The following is a 22317-nucleotide window of genomic DNA, read 5'->3' as shown; positions in this document are numbered from 1 at the left end:
CTGCCCAATCTATGTCCTGGGGAGGAGGGGGCGGAGTTACGGCCACGCATGCGCGGTCAGAAATGGCGGATGCGACGTACAAAAAAACGTTTCATTGAACTTTTTTTGTGCCGACGCTCCGCCAAAACACAACTGATCCAGTGCACGACGGACGCGACGTGTGGCCATCCGTCACGATCCGTCGGCAATACAAGTCTATGGGCAAAAAACGCATCCTGCGGGCACATTTGCAGGATCCGTTTCTTGTCCAAAACGACGGATTGCGACGGAATGCCAAACGACGCAAGTGTGAAAGTAGCCCTAGGGTTAGGGTTGGGGCTAAAGTTAGGGCTAGGGTTGGGGCTAAAGTTAGGGTTAGAGCTGGGATTAGGGTTAAGGTTTGGATTAGGGTTCGTATTAGGGTTAGGGTTGGCATTAGGGTTACGCTTGGGATTAGGGTTAGGTTTGGGATTAGGGTTAAGGTTAGGGTTGTGATTAGGGGTGTATTGGGATTAGGGTTAGGTTTGAGGTTAGGGTTGAGATTAGGATTAGGGGTGTGTTGGATTTAGGGTTTTGATTAGGGTTATGGTTAGGGTTGACATTAGGGTTGTTTTGGGGTAAGGGTTGTGATTATGGTTAGGGTTAGTGATTAGGATTATGGATGAGGTTGGGATTAGGGTTAGGGGTGTGTTGGGGTTAGGGTTGGAGCTAGAATTGGGGGGTTTCCACTGTTTAGGTACATCAGGGGGTCTCCAAATACGACAGCCAATTTTGCGCTCAAAAAGTCAAATGGTGCTCCCTCCCTTCTGAGCTCTGCCGTGCGCCCAAACAGTGGGTTACCCCCACATATGGGGCATCAGCGTACTCGGGATAAATTGGACAACAACTTCTGGGGTCCAATTTCTCTTGTTACCCTTGTGAAAATAAAAACTTGGGGGCTACAAAATCTTTTTTGTGAAAAAAATAATATTTTTTATTTTCACGACTCTGCATTCTAAACTTCTGTGAAGCACTTGGGCATTCAAAGTTCTCACCACACATCTAGATAAGTTCCTTGGGGGGTCTAGTTTCCAAAATGGGGTCACTTGTGGGGGGTTACTACAGTTTAGGTACATCAGGGGCTCTGCAATCGCAACATAATGCCCACAGACCATTCTATCAAAGTCTGCATTCCAAAAAGGCGCTCCTTCCCTTCCGAGCTCTGCCGTGCGCCCAAACAGTGGTTTACCCCCACATATGGTGCATCAGCGTACTCGGGATAAATTGGACAACAACTATTGCAGTCCAATTTCTCCTGTTACCCTTGTGAAAATAAAAACTTGGGGGCTACAATATCTTTTTTGTGGAAAAAAAAATATTTTTTATTTTCACGACTCTGCATTCTAAACTTCTGTGAAGCACTTGGGCATTCAAAGTTCTCACCACACATCTAGATAAGTTCCTTGGGGGGTCTAGTTTCCAAAATGGGGTCACTTGTGGAGGGTTTCTACTGGTTAGGTACATCAGGGGCTCTGCAAACGCAACATAATACCCGCAGACCATTCTATCAAAGTCTGCATTCCAAAACGGCGCTCCTTCCTTCCGAGCTCTGCCGTGCGCCCAAACAGTGGTTTACCCCCACATATGGGGTACCAGCATACTCAGGACAAATTGGACAACAACTTTTGGCGTCCAATTTCTCTTGTTACCCTTGTGAAAATAAAAATTTGGTGGCTAAAAAATCTTTTTTGTGGAAAAAAAAAATATTTTTTATTTTCACGGCTCTGCATTATAAACTTCTGTGAAGCACTTGGGCATTCAAGGTTCTCACCACACATCTAGATAAGTTCCATGGGGGGTCTAGTTTCCAAAATGGGGTCACTTGTGGGGGATTTCTACTGTTTAGGCACATCAGGGGCTCTCCAAACGCGACATGGCGTCCGATCTCAATTCCAGCCAATTCTACATTGAAAAAGTAAAACGGCACTCTTTCTCTTCCAAGCTCTGCGGTGCGCCCAAACAGTGGTTTACCCCCACATATTGGGTATCGACGTACTCAGGAGAAATTGCACAACAACTTTAGTGGTCTAATTTCTCCTGTTACCCTTGTGAAAATAAAAATTTGTGGGCAAAAAGATCATTTTTGTAGAAAAAATGCAATTTTTTTTTTCACGGCTCTACGTTATAAACTTCTGTGAAGCACATGGGGGTTCAAAGTGCTCGCCACACATCTAGATAAGTTCCTTAAGGGGTCTAGTTTCCAAAATGGTGTCACTTGTGGGGGGTTTCCACTGTTTAGGCACATCAGGGGCTCTCCAAACGCGACATGGCGTCCAATCTCAATTCCAGCCAATTCTACATTGAAAAAGTAAAACGGCACTCCTTCTCTTCCAAGCTCTGTGGTGCGCCCTAACAGTTGTTTACCCCCACATATTGGGTATCAGCGTACTCAGGAGAAATTGCTCAACAACTTTTGTGGTCTAATTTCTCCTGTTACCCTTGTGAAAATAAGAATTTGTGGGCGAAAAGATCATTTTTGTGTAAACAAAAGCGATTTTTTATTTTCATGGCTCTACGTTATAAACTTCTGTGAAGCACTTGGGGGTTCAAAGTGCTCACCACACATCTAGATAAGTTCCTTAAGGGGTCTAGTTTCCAAAATGGTGTCACTTGTGGGGAGTTTCCACTGTTTAGGTACATCAGGGGCTCTCTAAATGTGACATGGCTTCCGATCTCAATTTCAGCCAATTCTGCATTGAAAAAGTCAAACGGCGCTCCTTCACTTCCAAGCTTTGCGGTGCGCCCAAACAGTGGTTTACCCCCACATATGGGGTATTGACGTATTCAGGAGAAATTGCATAACAAAATTTATGGTTACATTTCTGTTTTTACACTTGTGAAAATAAAAAAAATGGTTCTGAATTAAGATGTTTGCAAAAAAAAGTTAAATGTTCATTTTTTCCTTCCACATTGTTTCAGTTCCTGTGAAGCACGTAAAGGGTTAATAAACTTCTTGAATGTGGTTTTGAGAACCTTGAGGGGTGTAGTTTTTAGAATGGTGTCACACTTCGTTATTTTCTTTCATATAGACCCTTCAAAATGACTTCAAATGTGATGTGGTCCCTAAAAAAAAATGGTGTTGTAAAAATGAGAAATTGCTGGTCAACTTTTAACCCTTATAACTCCCTAACAAAAAAAAATTTTGTTTCCAAAATTGTGCTGATGTAAAGTAGACATGTGGGAAATGTTATTTATTAACTATTTTTCATGACATAGCTCTCTGATTTAAGGGCATAAAAATACAAAGTTTGAAAATTGCAAAATTTTAAAAATTTTCGCCATATTTCCGTTTTTTTCATAAATAATCGCAAGTAATATCGAAGAAATGTTACCACTAACATGAAGTACAATATGTCACGAAAAAACAATCTCAGAATCAGCGGGATCCGTTGAAGCGTTCCAGAGTTATAACCTCATAAAGTGACAGTGGTCAGAATTGCAAAAATTGGCCTGGTCATTAAGTACCAAATTGGCTCTGTCACTAAGGGGTTAAAACTTAGGAAGAGTTAAGAAATCAATATTTTGTGGAATAACCATGATTTTTGATCACAGCTTTCATGCGTCTTGTCATGCTTTCCACCAGTCTTTCACACTGCTCCTGGTACGAAAATGTAAGCATTTCTTCTTTGTTTGATGGCTTGTGACTATCCGTCATCCTCTTGATTACATTCCAGAGGTTTTCAATGGTTTGGAGATTGAGCTGAACATGACAGGGTTTTGATGTGGTGGTCTCGTAATTTTTGCCAGAGCTGTATGATAGTAAGTTATAGGGAGGGTGTGGGGAGTATGGGGCGGGCTCAGGATCTGAGCCTGCTCAATTCATGCTGGGTTCCAGCTTTGTTCCACAGCCAGCACCTGCATCAGTGGTCGGCGCTCTGATCAATGCTGTGTAGCCACTAAACACACCAATCTCTGACGTCAGCAGTGCCATCCTAGCGATGAACCCCATTTGGCCTTCATTGCCCCCTCTTGCAATGCATTTGTGGGGTATCGATTGGTTGCCTGGCAGCCAGGGACTCACTGAAAACCCCCGTTTCCTCCATCCGTAAATTCACCTCTGTTCTAGCAAAATATAATATAATTTCACCTCAGTGAAAAAAAGCCAAAAAGAAAAAAATTAATCCACCCGATTTTCTGTTTTGTTTATTTGCTGCATCTCCCCCCTCAAAAAAAGAAAAAAAACCCAAGGCCCTTTTATTACACTTTATAGTAAAGTGAATGGCGTCATTTAAAACGACACCTCGTCCTGCAAAAAAAAAATAAAAATAAAAAAGTTATGTTTCTTAGAAGGAAGAATGAAGTTTGACGATGGTGGGAAGGGGTTAAAATAGGTCCCTTTCCATGTGGAAAATGATGCAGCTAAAATCCTCAGCCCCAGTATGTGTATACAGCGGTGCGCTCCAGTTGTGCCGGCATGTGAGGCATCCCTGCGGGGCGCGGGATGCTGGGCGGCATAATTGGTCATGTGACCATCATACGTCACTATTCTGGACACATGACTGTGCAGCACTTCCACTTTATGCCATTACCTTCCCGTGCAGCAGGTGGCGCTCAAGAGCTTTGAGATAAACGTAAAGGACGTAGCCGCTGTTCAGTGTTCAACAAGACTCTATGGTCAGGACAGGAAGTCGGCTCGTACGTAGCTGTATTTGCGCCGCTTCCGCTCCTGAGTCACGGTGAGAAGGAGAATGGCTCCCCCGGGTGAATTCAAGATGTCGGGGGACGGAACCGAGCAGGTACCGGCTGTGCGGGCGTGTGTATATATAATGCTAGGCACGTAGTGGGGGCTGCGGATTCTGTGCGGCATTTTTTATTTTTTATCGTAGTTGGAGCCTGTTGTCACCGGATAGCAAGCAGCCTGCATGTCTTACAACTCTGCTAGCACCACATGTCAGATGGGCTATGTTGGGACTTGGAGTGCTGCATAAAAAAAAAGCTTCCAAGCAGATTTAAAGGGTATGTCTACCTCACAGTGTGTAGGTGCCTTAAAGGGGCTGTCCAGTGAAAGCAGGCTATCATGCACAGGGTAAGTGATATGTTGTGATTGGTGGGTGTCTGACCCCTGGGAGCAGCACCGATTGAGAAACGCTTAGTCCAGTAACAACATAGAGCAGCAGATCGGTTGTCTGGCCCTGGCTCAGTTCAGTCACTGTCTGCAGCGGTGACCTCATAGGCATTGACTCATCAAGGCAACAAGCAGTAACATGGAGCCCCGAAAATCCCTCTGAAGTGGTTTCCATCTGGTGCCGATGAAGCCAGCAGAGTCGTGGCTCCATTGTAGGCAATCGGTTATGTATGCGCAGAGTGATATGGCTTTTTATGGAGAGTAATTCCTCATCTTAGGTACATTAAGGGTTAACTATGGCTTTTGAGGAAAAGTGACTCCAGCATGTATATAGGAAAGGGTTCTTTACAGTTAGAGCAGGCAGACTGTACCGTCAATGCAGTAACAGCACACACTATATTGGCTAATAATGGTATTGCAAGATACAAATAATCTAATGCTAATGTAGAACTGGACCTGCCTTTTTTTCAGTTTGTGGATGATGATGTGTAACTCTTTAATAGCGTAATTGCTGTACGATGCAAGAAGGAAACTACGAGCAATGTACCTGTGCACACCTGTATTTACAGTGACATTCTTAGTGACTGATCACAAAATAGCGAAATTTGCTTTTAAATTTTCAAGAATTCCCCCCTATCTATAGGATGAGGGATGTCTGAGACTTCAAGAGATCCCGAGAATTGAGTTTACGTGTGTGTGCTCGACCCCCACACCGTTCATGGGACTGCCAGAGAAAGCGGAGCACAGAGCCTTGCTCCATTCATTCTCTATGTTACTGCCAGATATGGCAGAGGTCCAGCACGTACACATCAGCTCCATTCATGACGGAGCATTGCAGAGCCTACTTCTCGGTGTCTCTAGGGGTTCCAGTGATCAGTAAGTTATCCCCTATTTTAAAGGTGTAACCCTTTAAAGTCAGTAGCGGGTGTATGGTGCAGGCCCCATACTCTGCATCTGAGAGGAAGGACAGCTCTCAGATAACACTCAGGGACCTGATTCATCAAAGCTTTTCATCTAGAATTCTGGTGTGAAAGGCTTTGAAAAGTTCCAAAAGTTTTAGGGTATTTGCACCTATATGTACCTTCATGGTGCGCCATTCTCAGGACTTGGGGAGGCCATCTTTGAGGCATTGTGCGATCACTTACTGCAGTGATCTACCACTAACCTAGCAGAACCAGGTGTCTGTCTCTGATATTAGTTTTATCTGTATTCTTACCGTGTAGTAGAAAAAATAAAAATGATTTCTTCCGGCATGTAGATGGAAATGGATGAGACTCGTGGTGGCACCGGCTTACGTCAGTATTATTTGTCAAAGATCGAGGATTTACAGGTAAAAAATGAGATTCCCACTTCCTTGCAGCTTCTAATGCATTTATAAACCTGCTTCATGCTTCTTGTGTTGCAGACGTCCTTTAATTATCTGGGACAGATTTTTTTTTTTTCTTTCTCTACTGCATGTGAATATACTGTCTTTAGTGAAGTCTAAACAACTTGTTCATTTTGTTCAGAGTATTGTAAGTGTACCGTACACGGCAGCTTATTTCTTCAGTTATTCCTCGATCACTCCCTGTTTCGCTTCATATGAAACAATCACAAATTAATATTTTCTCTTTAGTTGGTTGTCAATGAAAAAAGCCAAAACTTGAGACGTCTTCAAGCCCAGAGAAATGAGCTCAATGCAAAAGGTAAGCCGACAAGTTAAAATGGGAGAGCTATACCATAATATGCTCTCGGCCTCAGTATAATTATTGTGCTTTTTGATTATTGTCTTAGATAATTCTGTCCCTTCAGTTAACCCTACAGCTAGAGCTGACCATGCCAATGTTGTATCACCTGATTGTGGGTCCATGAGTGACTTCGGGTAGATACTTCCTGGAACCTGTATACAACATGACAACTGTTACATTAAGGGTAGTGATGAGCGAACGTACTCTGATAAGGTGTTATCTGAGCATGCTCAGTTGCTAACCCAGTGTCTTCTGCTTGCTCGAAAAATATATTCGTGTCCCTGTGGCTTCATATCTCATGGCTGTTAGACTGCAACTTATTTTACGCGCATGCCAAACACACTTAGTTCGTACCCGAGCATGCTCGGATAACACCTCATCCCAGCACGTTCACTCATTAATTAAGGGATATCCAGTGCCCTTATGTCCACATCAGAACTGAAAGCCGCTGGTGATGTGATGTCTGCCAGCCGCTTGGCATGTATGGTGCACAACATATTCTTTAATGTGAACATGACAACTTATTCATCCTGCCTGTGGATTGGGCGGCATGTATCAGGCACTGGCTGTATTATCTATGCCAGATTAGTCTGACTCTGAAACGCTACAATGTTTCGGAGAAAATTCTACTTTAAGGGTATGTATACACGATAAGTAAATGCTTGCACAGCTTCCAACCCGCACCTTCCAGATGTTACAGCATAATGGATAGGATTTCAAGAAATCCCATGTCCATTATGTGTCCAGAGACACCCAGGGATCACCGCGCGGAGACTGACATGCAGCGCGTCTTTTCAGACCTCAGCATGTCTATTTATCTTGCGGAGACATGAGTTTCCACAAGATAAATTTCACCCTTACAATGTATTGTATGCAGTGAAACCATACGGTTTGGTGAACACTTGTAGATTCACCTGCGTTCAGTAGCCGGCAGCACTTTGGATGCAACGGGCATGTGCTGTGTCCAAAGTGCTGCCAATTACTGAACGTCTGCACATATCCAAAAAGACTAGAGACTAGTCTGACAGGTGGATTCCTGGCAGCTTTCCCCACCCACTGCTCTGGATCGACAGGTCTCTGTCTACGTGCTTGTATAAAGCAAAAAAAAAAAACACTGTAGGGGAACAAAGGCACACAAGACTATTGGGTGACACCCTTTTGGGTGCTAAGGAAAGTAAAAGGATGAAGCTCACTTGAGCTGGTTGTGTGCAGGCACAACTCCTATGAATACCCGATCTTAGCTGCTGCTGCCTTGTGGTTGGAGATGATCTCCTCCAGGATAGTCAACCAGCTTGGACGATAACACAATATCTGGCTGCGATCCTGTAATGAGCAATCCTTAGGACCAAGATGAGTTGAATGTTTTTTATTTTCTCTACGCATTTCAAGTAGTCTTGGTCCTAAGGATTCTTCATTACAGCAGCACAGCCCGTTATTGTGTTTATCATCCAAATTGGCCTACGTGCTTGTATAGACAGAGACCTGTCAATCCTGGACAGCGGGCGGCGAGAAGCTTTTGGGGATCCGCCTGTCTGACTAGTCTCCAGCACATCTTGGGCCCTGGCGAATTTTAAGTGACTGAGATCATACAGCCAGTTCCTGATATATGCTGCCTGTGGATTGGGCAGCAAGTATCTGCAGACAGGTTCACTTTAATAGGGTAGGTACAGACTGGCTGCTGACTGTACTCAAGAACTGGCTAGCAACCAGTGGAAGCGACTTGGTAGCACCTCTTACTATCAGATATGGAACTGAGAAGCCATGGATAACCCCTTAAAATCTGAGGAGTCCTCAAATGAAGTTGGAGAATAAGTACGTGTAAGGACCAGCATCAAAAAATCCCTCCAGATTGGCTGTAGACTTGTGACTGTAAGGGTAGTACAGCTTGCTGAGCGCTCAACGTGAGCCAGCGCCGATGCAATAGTCATTGATATCCGGAGCAGAATTGTAAAATCATTACTTTATTTGAATCATAAGTTGAGTTGCGTAGTAGATATTTATCACTTGCTGAGCACATCATAATCATTGCATGTAGGGTTTTTTTTTTTTTTCAGCTCCATTGTCAGACAGATGTATGGCATTCAGCCCCTCGCCATGCAGTGTGCCCATAATAACATGTAATGATAGAATAGATTGTTACAGAGCGGAGTAAGCGAGTTCTGGGGAGCAGAGGGCATAAAAGTCACAATGCAAGTCCAAACCTCCTCTAGTATTAACATCACAAATACTGTGTGCCCTGAGTTTCACGGCATCTGATCTATAGCCGATCATCTGCTTGCAGCCTTACGTCACCAAGCACAAAGTGTTGGATGAAGTAGTGTAAATCCGACTCCACAGGACTCTGCACCAGTGGAAACGTGTTGTGTGGCATGATGGCTCTCACTTCTCTATCTGGTATCTGATGGATAAATCTGGGCTTGGGTAATGCCATGAGAATGTTACTTGCCAATTGTAAAGTTTGGGGAGAAGGGATAATGCTATGAGGTTATTCGTCAGGATTTGACCTTGGCTTCTTAGTTTCATTGAGGAAAAATCTTAATGCTTCAGTATTTTTGGACAATTAATAGCTTCCAACTTTGTTGGAACAGGTTGGAGATGGCCCTTATCTGTTCCCATGATCGTGCACAAAGCAAAGTCCATAACGACATGGTTGGGGGAGTTTGTGGTGGAATAACATGACTGGCTGTACAGAGCTTGGACCTCAAGACCATCCTACACTTTTGGGATGAGCTAATGCTGTTATTGTGAGCCTGATCCTCTTGTGAATTAGTGGGCAAAAATTCTGACAGACCGACTTATATCTCGTAGAAAGTCTTTCCAGAAGAGTGGAAATGGTGATCACTGCAAAGGGGGGGAACAACTCCATAGTAATGTCTATGGATTTAAAATGGCAGCTCATAAAATAGATGTCCCAATACTTTCGTCCGCATAGTGTATATGATAAATGCATACTCTGCAGTTTATCATTTGCAATATATTTACCATTTGTGTGTATGTATAATCTCTGAAGTCCTGGTTTCTGCTTTCTCCAGTGCGTCTGCTGCGGGAGGAGCTGCAGTTACTTCAGGAGCAGGGATCCTACGTTGGAGAAGTGGTGCGAGCCATGGACAAGAAGAAGGTGTTGGTCAAGGTGACTGTATACACCGCACATTACTGATGACCTGTACAAAGACATCACGTAACTTAACTGATTTGTCACCTTACAGGTCCATCCCGAGGGGAAGTTTGTTGTGGACATTGACAAAAACATTGATATAAATGACGTGAGTATTTTCTCTGGAAAGCTAGATGTTGTGACATGTATGCTGTAAGATATTTAGTACTTACTACCCCTCCAAAACGTTTCATTAGGTGACGCCAAACTGTAGAGTGGCTTTAAGAAACGACAGTTACACCCTGCACAAAATCCTGCCCAATAAGGTGGACCCACTGGTGTCGCTGATGATGGTGGAGAAGGTCCCAGACTCCACATATGAGATGATTGGAGGTTTGGACAAGCAGATCAAGGAGATAAAGGAAGTCATTGAGCTGCCAGTCAAACATCCTGAGCTGTTCGAGGCACTTGGGATTGCACAGCCTAAGGTTTGAGATTCAGCTTGTACTGTATCCTAGTTTTCTGATCTTGACAACAAAAGAGGTAGATGAGGAGGGGTGTGACGTTTAGGGCACTTGTCAGGGAATCAAAGAGGAGAGCTGCAAACTTACAGGACTTTCTCTCTGGAAAGGTTGCCTAATTTTCTTACTTGCTCCTTCAGTAGATTTAATGGATCTACGCTGTGATTCGGCAGTAAACAGAACTCTGCGGCAATTTATTTTAAAGGGTTCATTTTAAGGTGTTTCATGGAGTTTAAGTGTTTATAGTATATTATAATGTACTTATTATGCTCTTGCGTATTATTAAAATTTATTTATTTTTTTTTCTCTCAGGGCGTGCTTCTTTATGGACCCCCAGGTACAGGGAAGACATTACTGGCCCGTGCTGTGGCACATCATACAGACTGCACATTTATCCGTGTGTCTGGATCCGAACTTGTTCAGAAGTTTATTGGGGAGGGTGAGTGTAACTGTTTTTGGGAATTATATTTGGGGCCATGACTTTCCACTGAAACAACAAGAAATTATAGACTCTTCATAAGGATGCCATCAGATAAAATTACAGAAGATATACATTAAGATCCTATCCAATTCTGGGTTCTAATCATTTTGGATAAATCCATTTCTCATATCGCCTTAAAGAAGCTACTTGTCGTTGGCTTTAAGTTTTCAGCTCTTGCACGGAGCCATATTATGGCCGTCTGAATATGAACCCTATTAAAGATGAGCAAGACAGTTAAACGTGTCCTGACACTAATTGGATTGATTGTGTGACTAAAGTACATTACTACACCACTAGCTGTATTAATTCTTAACCTCTGGTTCATTATTAGGAGCTCGTATGGTACGAGAGCTCTTTGTCATGGCTCGAGAGCATGCTCCTTCCATCATATTCATGGATGAGATTGATTCCATTGGATCTTCACGGTTGGAAGGCGGTTCTGGTGGGGACAGTGAAGTGCAGCGTACCATGCTCGAGCTGCTGAACCAGCTGGATGGCTTTGAGGCTACAAAGAATATTAAGGTAATATTATACTTAGTTCATTAATAAACACGGCTGACGTCTTGGCTTTCATATTTTAGTACAAATTTTTATTCTTGTAACTTGCCCCTTTTCCAGTTATCTTTACATTTAGGTTTCCCTTGTATTTCCTTGACACATTCTTAGATTTCTCTGTATTACATTATCTATCTAAGTGTTAGTTTGGTTCAAAAGAATAGAAGTTGCTTGCTACTGACAAAAAATGCAGCAACAATACGGTCCCATGAAGTTTCCATCAAAATTATGAGTCGCAAACTCCAGAAGAATGCTAAAATCCATCCATGTCTTTTCAATACATTGTTTTTATCCTATATGGAGGCTTGCCTGAGGCACTCAAATATGACCTCCACCTTTTGGGAGATCTGCCTCGTTCAAACGTCAGTGTAAAAAAACAAACAAAAAAAAAAATGGACCAGTTTTTCATCAGATTTTCATCAGTGTTTGGTCAGTGAGTCTGTGTTTACCATCCGTAATATTCTCATATGTTAAAAAAACTGAACCACACATTTGGAAAGTTTCTCCTGCCTATTTTAGTGACAGCAGTCCGATGGCACACATAGAATTCATATGCTGTATGTGCCCCTGAGACCCATAGTCTTGTGGGTTATTATGGTCAGTGAATTTGAAAATGAAGATTATAAAAGTACTTGCACTCCTTTGTATTATCTTGCTCAGAAGGAAAAAATGTATGTTCCAATAGAAGAGAAAAAACTTTGGCACAGAATCGAGAGGGGGGGGGGGGGGGGTGTTAACTTCAATTTATTAAGCAGACTTATGTATCACTGCTCTGATAAGGGTATACCGTGAAGATTGGTAGAGCAGCTTAGTATACATTTTTTGCAAAAAACGTATCAACCAAATACCCTGTTTTTTACATCTTTTACTAGCACTTGCGGATTACTGCAACATTTTTTCAAACTGAGTGTTTTTGGTTTTACTATTCTCTTTTGTGTCTTCAGACTTATGTATAGCAGAAATAATTTCCAACAATTCAGGCCTTTGTCAAAGATATATATATCGGCATATGTCACAATAGAATTTTAACAGCAGGATATAGTACCAATGATAAATATAAAAATTAAATATAATGATGATAATCATCATGTAGGCATATACATTTATTTCTAACATTGTATCTAATAAAAATGCTATTCAGGATACATGCAATAAGCTGTCTACAATTGTCAAACAACTTCTTGGAAGCTGATGTTCGTTCAGATAGAATATATCTCTACAATGGCAAAAAGGAAATCAAAGTTTGTAAGTATACTTACTTTGGTTACCCTTTTGCCTTGTAGAGATAGACTGCAGACATGGCTCTCAAACCTAGACAACCCCGTTTTAGACTGCATTAGAGAGCTCATCACGTGACAACTGGAAAAGGGTTAAATCCAAAAACCTTGTGGGGTTAAATCCAAAAACCTTGAAGGCAGGGGTAAATCAAAAAAATTGCTGAAACTTTCAACCTTCGTCCGGCTGAGTAGGTACAATTGTAACTATTCCGTTTTAAAATTGCAATAACTTTTTTTTTCGAAAAGCCGTAGAGGGCTGAAATTTCGTGACATCTCTACAGTTTTGGTCCAGAATATATTGGCCAAATTTCAATAAAATATATCTGCAGCCTGTTAACGTTTGTAAAATTATGCAGCCTGACGAAGGTTAACAAACTTTTGATTTAATAAATAGTAAATATCAGATAATTCTACCCTGGGATGGATGTCTGTTTGCTCAACGTTGTTCTTTTAGCCACTAGTTCTTGGTCTTTACCAGGTGAAGGACAATTGGCATTTAGCGTATATATATATATTTTTTTTTGTATTAAACTAATGGATTTTCCACTCTGCTTTCTACCTAGGTCATTATGGCAACCAACAGAATTGATATATTGGATTCTGCTTTGCTGCGCCCAGGTCGCATTGACAGGAAGATTGAGTTCCCCCCTCCTAATGAAGAGGTAATTATCTGCACTGTTGGTTGTATGGATTCTTGTTCGGTCTGCTCAGTGCACCTGTCTTGTCCATTATTATATTATTTGTCTCCGTATACATTCTGCATTGGTGCTATAAAGAGTGAACCTCTTTGTCTAATGCAGACTTTCCTGCTCCTATAAATAATTAGCACAGGTTCTACCAAAATCTGTAATTCCATACAGAAAGTGACTGTGGCCGGGTGTAAACTAAAATGTTTTTCTTCTATGTAGGCTCGTTTGGACATTCTCAAGATCCATTCCCGAAAGATGAATCTGACACGTGGTATCAACCTGCGTAAAATTGCCGAGCTTATGCCCGGAGCATCCGGAGCGGAGGTGAAGGTAGGAATTGAGGGACCCATCTGGAGAGTGCCAGTTCAGTCACACAACTGAAGCAGAGGGACGTATCTGTGCTATTGGCCCAGCACCCAGGTCCTTGCAGATGATAGATTAATACGGAGCAGATGCATATTTGTGAGACTGCTCTATAGCGCTCATCGCCGCCCACAGTCCCAGAACGCAGATCACTGGGAAACAGATGTGGAAACTATTGTGAAATCCCAGTATACCCCCTGGACATATCTGTGTCCAACACCCATTCCCAAATTGTTACGCCATGACTATATTTTGTGAGTATTTCCAATGGGAATGGATGCCAGTTATTTTCAGAGCTAGTTTTTTTCCTGCCTTTTTTTAAATTTTGCTTTAAAGCAACTGTACATAGGCAAGTTTTCAGGAAGCCATTGTGACTTGTAATGGCCAGCAGAGCACAATTCTTAGTGACATTTTGGCTGCTTTTATGTGAAACCATTGCCAGTAATACTACGTGATTTATCCTCTTTATCCCTGCATGTATGTGGAGGTCACTGCAGCGGCCTGATAACTGTAGGTCACTGTGTATACACAGTGGAAATATATGTCTGCACCAGGTGGTGCTGCGGATCCTGTGATCACTGTCCTAGATGGCTGAGGCCTCAAGTGAAGGGAAGACCCTGGAGCACTTTATCAGGAGGACAGTAGGTGACTAGACAGAGGATGATGGAGGAAGCGCCTTGGCTATCACTTCTCTGCAGATTGAGCACAGGATGCCGATCAATTTGGGGCAGATGAGGCATAAAATGTTCACAAGCCTGCCAAGTCTACGTTTCTATTAGAATGTACAAGAGGTACAAACTCATAGATTTCCTGCCAGTATTAAATTTAACAGGCAATAACGCTTTGGTATAGTGAGTGTACCAACACATTATAGAGGGAGTCAAATGAGATAATAATCTTTATTTTAATAATCTTTATTTTTATATAGCGCTAACATATTCCGCAGCGCTTTACAGGTTGCACACATCATCGCTGTCCCCATTGGGGCTCACAATCTAAATTCCCTATCAGTATGTCTTTAGAATGTGGGAGGAAACCGGAGAACCCGGAGGAAACCCACGCAAACACGGAGAGAACATACAAACTCTTTGCAGATGTTGTCCTTGGTGGGATTTGAACCCAGGACCCCAGCGCTGCAAGGCTGCTGTGCTAACCACTGAGCCACTGTGCTGCCCCAATGAGATGTAGATAATATATATTACGGTCCTGTCCCAGCGCTGGTGTGAGCAGGACCTATGATGACGTCGCGGCCATATGTCCTTGTCGCACACCAGCGCTGGGACGGGAGCCGCTTGCAATGGAGCGGCCCCGGGAGCGTGGGGAGGAGCGAGAAAGGCGGCGGAGGGTGAGTATAGCAAGTTTTTCATGTTTTTTTTTTTTTTTTTTTTTATTATTTTTAACATGACATATTTTTACTATTGATGCTGCATACGCAGCATCAATAGTAAATAGTTGGGGACACACAGGGTTAATAGCAGCGGTAACGGAGTGCGTTACACCGCGGGCCGTTACCGCTGCCATTAACCCTGTGTGAGTGGAGGGGATTATGGAGCGGGCGCCGGGCAGTGAGTGCAGGGGAGGGACTAATCGGACTGTGGCCGTCGCTGATTGGTCGCGGCAGCCATGACAGGCAGCTGCCGAGACCAATCAGCGAACGAATAATCGTGTGTGTATATAGTGACTTACAGCTGACATTCTTTCTAGTGGAGGTGTTCACTTGTCCCATCTTTTCTACCTTGCTCAGACTGACATAACTTCTCCAGCCAGGACTTGTCTGCAGAGATTACAACAAAGACACATTTGACTTCTCATATTTCCAGCACCGTCCCCAACATGTCATCCTGCTGATACCCCAATACTGAGCCACTGCTGCCGTATGTGTCACTATTACTGCACCAGCTGTTGGTGCAACTCTTCTTACTGCCCCACATAGTAATGCCCACCACTGTGCCCTTAGTAAAATCTCTCCTTGTCTGCCCTCACAGTAGCTCCACCACTGTACAATAGCTCCTCACATTGGCTCCCGTGCTGTATAACGGAGCCCCAGTATTGTATGAGAGTTCCACCACACGTTTCAAATAAAATACATCACATCCTATACTCGCCTAATCCAGAATCCTGACAAGGCCTGGGTGGACCAATGTGCTGTCATCTTTATTTTATTTTTATATAGCGCTAACATATTCCGCAGTGCATTACAGTTTGCACACATTATCATCACTGTCCCTAAATTCCCTATCAGTAGGTCTTTGGAATGTGGGAGGAAACCGGAGAACCCGGAGGAGACCTACGCAAACACGGGGAGAACATACAAACTCCGACATCCGACGACATCAGTGTCCTGGCGCAGAGCGATGATGTCACCGCGTCAGGACTCTGAAGTACTGTGCTTACGCCGGCGCATTACCTGCTGTCCTGTAGAACACAGGCTTAAAGCGACCTGCAGTCTACAGAACAGAGATGCTCTGCAGTGGAGCTTTATATCTGCATGTTAATACAGTTATAGATGGCGTGGCATACATTTAACGCATTTAAAGGTTTTATCAGTAGTCAGTGGTTTAAGCCATCTCTTCTTTCACTGCAGCAGAGGCACTCGTCACACAAAGGGTTTGGGAGACCCTCATTCTGGAGATTGTTGTGGGTCCTATACTCTCATTAAATATTTATAGCATATACCAGTAATGTCCATCATAAGACAGCCCATTTACAGTTCACGGTGATTGACTTAGATGTAGTTAAATTAAATAGGAAATAGTTTCTGCCCAGTGGGAAATAAAATAACTGTATTCAACCTCCGGATTTCAGTCATCGAGGCACGGCCGTTGCGCAACTTCACTTACTGCTCTGTATATAGTGAGTGGCGGTCAATCTATGTCGGGGTGCGGTTACAGCCGCTGCTCATGATGTAGTGACCTGTGACTGAAGTTACACCCAGCCGCATATCTAAGTTTGAAAAACTGAGGCGGAATACATTTTTTTTTTTTTTCTCCTGGCAGATGGGCTTTCAGTGTGGCGGCCGCACGGCTTCAGAATGCTATTGACCTGCAGATAAACAGCATTTTTGACATTACATGCTCCTTTTACCACAGTCCATGCTGAAATATTGTATAAATTTCACTCTTTCATATTCAGCCTGTCCTCTTTGCTAAACTATCATCCTTTTTAACCCTTTAAATGCTGTATTAAAACTGCGGGCCTTATTCCCTCATTGCCGTTTTAATACGGTGATTGGGAATAAGCCTGTAGTGCCCCCCCGAGTCAGAAAATCTATGGGATTTCAGCTACCAAGGGTAGCTGAAACATTGGAGAACATGATCAGGGCTGTATTTTCCGGGCCCCGATCACGTGATTGCCGTTATTCAGTGAATAGGATTGAGGATAGGGTTGGGGTTCAGTGAATAATGGCGATCATGAAAAAACCTACCTGCTGTTACAATGATTTCTCTTTTCTGACATGATATACATGTCAGAGGAGAAAGAATTGATGTCTCCCAGTCCCTCCTGCTCCAGCCCTCCGCATCATCTTCCTGGAAAACAAAATGGTGGGCTCAGTGGGCCGGGCGAGATCGGCCGGCCAGCAACAATAGGGAATTTTTCCTATTGGTTTCCTTTGAGATAACTGTGATAGACCATATCACAGTGATCAGAAGAAAAAAAATTAGTAAATCAAATGCCCCGTGGTCACCTCCTTAGTTAGATAAAAATTATGAAATTATTTTTTTTATTGATTTCCATTCTTTGCGGTTGGGTCTGTATTAGGGTTATGGTTGGGGTTTTTTCAAAAGAAAAAATTGAAGGCTAGGGTTAAGTGCAAATGCTCACTGCTCAGGTATGCAAAGATTATCGCAGATTCCCCCCGCCCCACTTCCCCCATGTTTTTTTTTGGGTGTCTAACAGTCAAGAAACATGCGGGTCGGGGACATTAGCATGTCACTTGAGCACCCGCGGCAAACTGGAGTAGCGAGCACTTGCGCTCAACACTAATGACGACTTATTCAATATGATGACCTAATGTTATCAAATTCTGTGTTTGTACTTGTTGGTTCAAAATGCTCACTATACCCCTGGTTAAAATCCTTGAGGGGTGTAAATTCCAAAATTGTGGGGGGTTTCCATGTTTTAGGCACATCAGGGGCCCCAAATGCGACCTAGCGTCCGCTCTGGATTCCAGCAATTTACTGCCATCATTTACCTGCTGGGTCAGGGGGAGGAATCGCAGTTCGTGCTTCCTGTTAATTTATACATGGCTCTTGTTCAATGCTGTGTGTATCCAGCGATTGAGAAGGCAGAGCCTGTTATAAACCGTCTGTGCCTTATCTTTGGGAAGCTCGGCTGTGTTTTGACAGCCGAATCCCCGCTTTTAACAGCTGCTCTTTAGAAGTTCACTGCAGCGTAGAACGTGGACTGCCTGGGCGCTCGATATCTGTGAACAGTCTGGAAGCTGTTAAAATCCATTTTACTTCTTGAATGTTCCTCAGCACTATTCCTTCTTGCATGTAATACGCCTGTAAGAACATTATAATTGCACACTCGCTCCCCTAATGTGTTTCTCGCCTGCTTCCTTCTGATCACAGGGCGTGTGTACGGAGGCAGGAATGTACGCTTTGCGTGAGAGAAGGGTACATGTCACACAAGAAGACTTTGAAATGGCTGTAGCAAAGGTAAGATGATGGCTTCCCTGTCCCTGTGTCTCTGCTTAGATAATGCAATTGTAATAATGGCTTAATCATGTAAAGATGAAAGGCTCCTATTAAATCTAGCTGCAGTCACTGAGGAGGTGGTTATATTAGAGCTGCTCTATGAACTTCTGACGTATCGAAGTGCAAAAAGACCTTCATCTTGAACGTCTGTGGCTGCTATAAAGCTTCAGGTTGACTTGGTTTGCTGGGACGTCTAACTTCACAATATTTTGAGAATGGCTTCGTATATTAATACTAGAAGGGTTGTCTGATTAATGCCTGCCACTTTGCAATGGCTGATTAGGGATGCAGCTCCGTGCTCCCCGCTCCTAAAGTCACCCATGGATGCTGCTGCAGCAAGCTTGGAATCCTCGGTCTCCCTACGTTTTATATAATGTATTAGGACTCCTGGTACAAATTATTGCTAATATTTGTCTGAGGAATGTTTGGGCACAGAAATCAACCAATGATGTCCCAGATGTGTCGATGGGAGACAAGTCTGAAGACACTGCAGGCTATGGCGTCATGTTTAGACCATACAGGCTGCTCATGAACAACATGCAGCCTGGTGTGTTGAAAAAACGACTCTTGAGACACTTTGAAGAAATGGCCTCTGATTTCTTGTTCAAATCATTGGAGTGCTGAGTGGTTAGTCCAGCTGCCATACATCATGCCATCCCACCATAATCCCGAGAGTAGTACCAGTATGACGTTGCCCATGAGGGTATCTTCATGGCATTGTGCATTCGGTCTCCAGACCAATCTCTGGCAGTTGTTGCATCCAAGACAAAAGCAAGAAATGCAGAAAATAGACCTCCAATGCCATCTTGCTGTGCTCCATGATGTCCTTTAACCCCTCTGTGACCTTAGACGTACTATCCCGTCGAGGTGCCCTGGGCTTATCTGACCCTGGACGGGATAGTACGTCATAGCCGATCGGCCGCGCTCACGGGGGGAGCGCGGCCGATCGCGGCCGGGTGTCAGCTGCTTATCGCAGCTGACATCCGGCACTATGTGCCAGGAGCGGTCACGGACCGCCCCCGGCACATTAACCCCTGGCACACCGCGATCAAAGATGATCGCGATGTGCCGGCGGTGCAGGGAAGCACCGCGCAGGGAGGGGGCTCCCTGCGGGCTTCCCTGAGCCCCCCGCAGCAACGCGATGTGATCGCGTTGCTGCGAGGGTCTCCTCACCTCCCTCCCTGCTCGAGCCCCGGATCCAAGATGGCCGCGGATCCGGGTCCTGCAGGGAGGGAGGTGGCTTCACAGAGCCTGCTCAGAGCAGGCACTGTGAAGGCTGCAGCGCTGCATGTCAGATCAGTGATCTGACAGAGTGCTGTGCAAACTGTCAGATCACTGATCTGTGATGTCCCCCCCTGGGACAAAGTAAAAAAGTAAAAAAAAAATTTTCCAAATGTGTAAAAAAAATAAAAAAAAATATTCCAAAATAATGAAAAAAAAAAAAAAATATTATTCCCATAAATACATTTCTTCATCTAAATAAAAAAAAAAAACCAATAAAAGTACACATATTTAGTATCGCCGCGTCCGTAACGACCCGACCTATAAAACTGTCCCACTAGTTAACCCCTTCAGTAAACACCGTAAGAAAAAAAAAAAAAAACGAGGCAAAAAACAACGCTTTATTATCATACCGCCGAACAAAAAGTGGAATAACACGCGATCAAAAGGACAGATATAAATAACCATGGTACCGCTGAAAGCGTCATATTGTCCCGCAAAAAAAGAGCCGCCATACAGCATCATCAGCAAAAAAATAAAAAAGTTATAGTCCTGAGAATAAAGCGATGCAAAAATAATTATTTTTTCTGTAAAATAGTTTTTATCGTATAAAAGCACCAAACCATAAAAAAATGATATAAATGAGGTATCGCTGTAATCGTACTGACCCGAAGAATAAAACTGATTTATCAATTTTACCAAACGCGGAACGGTATAAACGCCTCCCCCAATAGAAATTCATGAATAGCTGGCTTTTGGTCATTCTTCCTCACAAAAATCGGAATAAAAAGCGATAAAAAAATGTCACGTGCCCAAAAATGTTTTCAATAAAAACGTCAACTCGTCCCGCAAAAAACAAGACCTCACATGACTCTGTGGACCAAAATATGGAAAAATTATAGCTCTCAAAATGTGGTATTGCAAAAAATATTTTTTGCAATAAAAAGGGTCTTTCAGTGTGTGACGGCTGCCAATCATACAAATCCGCTAAAAAACTCGCTATAAAAGTAAATCAAACCCCCCTTCATCACCCCCTTAGTTAGGGAAAAATAAAAAAAAATGTATTTATTTCCATTTTCCCATTAGGGCTAGGGTTAGGGTTAGGGCTAGGGTTAGGGCTAGGGTTAGGGCTAGGGTTAGGGCTAGGGTTAGGGCTAGGGTTAGGGCTAGGGTTAGGGCTAGGGTTAGGGTTAGGGTTAGGGCTAGGGTTAGGGCTAGGGTTAGGGCTAGGGTTAGGGCTAGGGTTAGGGTTAGGGTTGGGGCTACAGTTAGGGTTGGGGCTAAAGTTAGGGTTAGGGTTTAGATTACATTTACAGTTGGGAATAGGGTTGGGATTATGGTTAGGGGTGTGTCAGGGTTAGAGGTGTGGTTAGGGTTACCGTTGGAATTAGGGTTAGGGGTGTGTTTAGATTAGGGTTTCAGTTATAATTGGGGGGTTTCCACTGTTTCGGCACATCAGGGGCTCTCCAAACACGACATGGCGTCCGATCTCAATTCCAGCCAATTCTGCGTTGAAAAAGTAAAACAGTGCTCCTTCCCTTCCGAGCTCTCCTGTGTGCCCAAACAGGGGTTTACCCCAACATATGGGGTATGAGCGTACTCAGGACAAATTGGACAACAACTTTTGTGGACCAATTTCTCCTGTTACCCTTGGGAAAATACAAAACTGGGGGCTAAAAAATAATTTTTGTGGGAAAACAAAAAGATTTTTTATTTTCACGGCTCTGCGTTATAAACTGTAGTGAAACACTTGGGGGTTCAAAGTTCTCACAACACATCTAGATAAGTTCATTGAGGGGTCTAGTTTCCAATATGGGGTCACTTGTGGGGGGTTTCTACTGTTTAGGTACATTAGGGGCTCTGCAAACGCAATGTGACGCCTGCAGACCAATCCATCTAAGTCTGCATTCCAAATGATGCGCCTTCCCTTCCGAGCCCTCCCATGCGCCCAAACGGTGGTTCCCCCCCACATATCGGGTATCAGCGTACTCAGGACAAATTGGACAACAACATTTAGGGTCCAATTTCTCCTGCTAACCTTGGAAAAATACAAAACTGGGGGCTAAAATATAATTTTTGTGGAAAAAAAAATATTTTTTATTTGCATGGCTCTGCGTTATAAACTGTAGTGAAATACTTGGGGGTTCAAAGCTCTCACAACACACCAAGATGAGTTCCTTAGGGGGTCTACTTTCCAAAATGGTGTCACTTGTGGGGGGTTTCTACTGTTTAGGTACATTAGGGGCTCTGCAAACGCAATGTGACGCCTGCAGACCATTCCATCTAAGTCTGTATTCCAAATGGCGCTCCTTCCCTTCCGAACCCTCCCATGCGCCCAAACGGTGGTTCCCCCCCACATATGGGGTATCAGCGTACTCAGGACAAATTGGACAACAACTTTTGGGGTCCAATTTCTTCTCTTACCCTTGGAAAAATAAAAAATTGGGGGCAAAAATATAATTTTTGTGAAAAAATATGATTTTTTATTTTTACGGTTCTGCATTATAAACTTCTGTGAAGCACTTGGTGGGTCAAAGTGCTCACCACACATCCAGATAAGTTCCTTAGGGGGTCTACTTTCCAAAATGGTGTCACTTGTGGGGGGT

The 22317-nt window shown here is 43.4% G+C and overlaps 1 protein-coding gene across 1 annotated transcript in view; it reads left to right on the top strand.

Moving 5' to 3' along the window:
• The first annotated feature begins 4599 nt into the window (after positions 1 to 4599).
• Positions 4600 to 22317, top strand: part of PSMC5 (proteasome 26S subunit, ATPase 5) — a 29591-nt gene continuing 11873 nt past the window's right edge. Inside the window, exons 1-11 of the mRNA XM_069751322.1 lie at positions 4600 to 4754; positions 6342 to 6413; positions 6699 to 6768; positions 9843 to 9940; positions 10017 to 10073; positions 10162 to 10392; positions 10738 to 10864; positions 11238 to 11428; positions 13302 to 13400; positions 13647 to 13757; positions 18365 to 18451. Of these exons, the coding sequence (XP_069607423.1) occupies positions 4707 to 4754; positions 6342 to 6413; positions 6699 to 6768; positions 9843 to 9940; positions 10017 to 10073; positions 10162 to 10392; positions 10738 to 10864; positions 11238 to 11428; positions 13302 to 13400; positions 13647 to 13757; positions 18365 to 18451 (1191 nt within the window). The 5' untranslated portion in view covers positions 4600 to 4706. The remainder of the gene's footprint in view (positions 4755 to 6341; positions 6414 to 6698; positions 6769 to 9842; positions 9941 to 10016; positions 10074 to 10161; positions 10393 to 10737; positions 10865 to 11237; positions 11429 to 13301; positions 13401 to 13646; positions 13758 to 18364; positions 18452 to 22317) is intronic.

The sequence above is a fragment of the Ranitomeya imitator genome, chromosome 2 (genome assembly GCF_032444005.1).
Source record: "Ranitomeya imitator isolate aRanImi1 chromosome 2, aRanImi1.pri, whole genome shotgun sequence".
In the NCBI taxonomy this organism is placed as follows: domain Eukaryota; kingdom Metazoa; phylum Chordata; class Amphibia; order Anura; family Dendrobatidae; genus Ranitomeya; species Ranitomeya imitator.
This window is presented reverse-complemented; position numbering and strand designations above follow the sequence as displayed.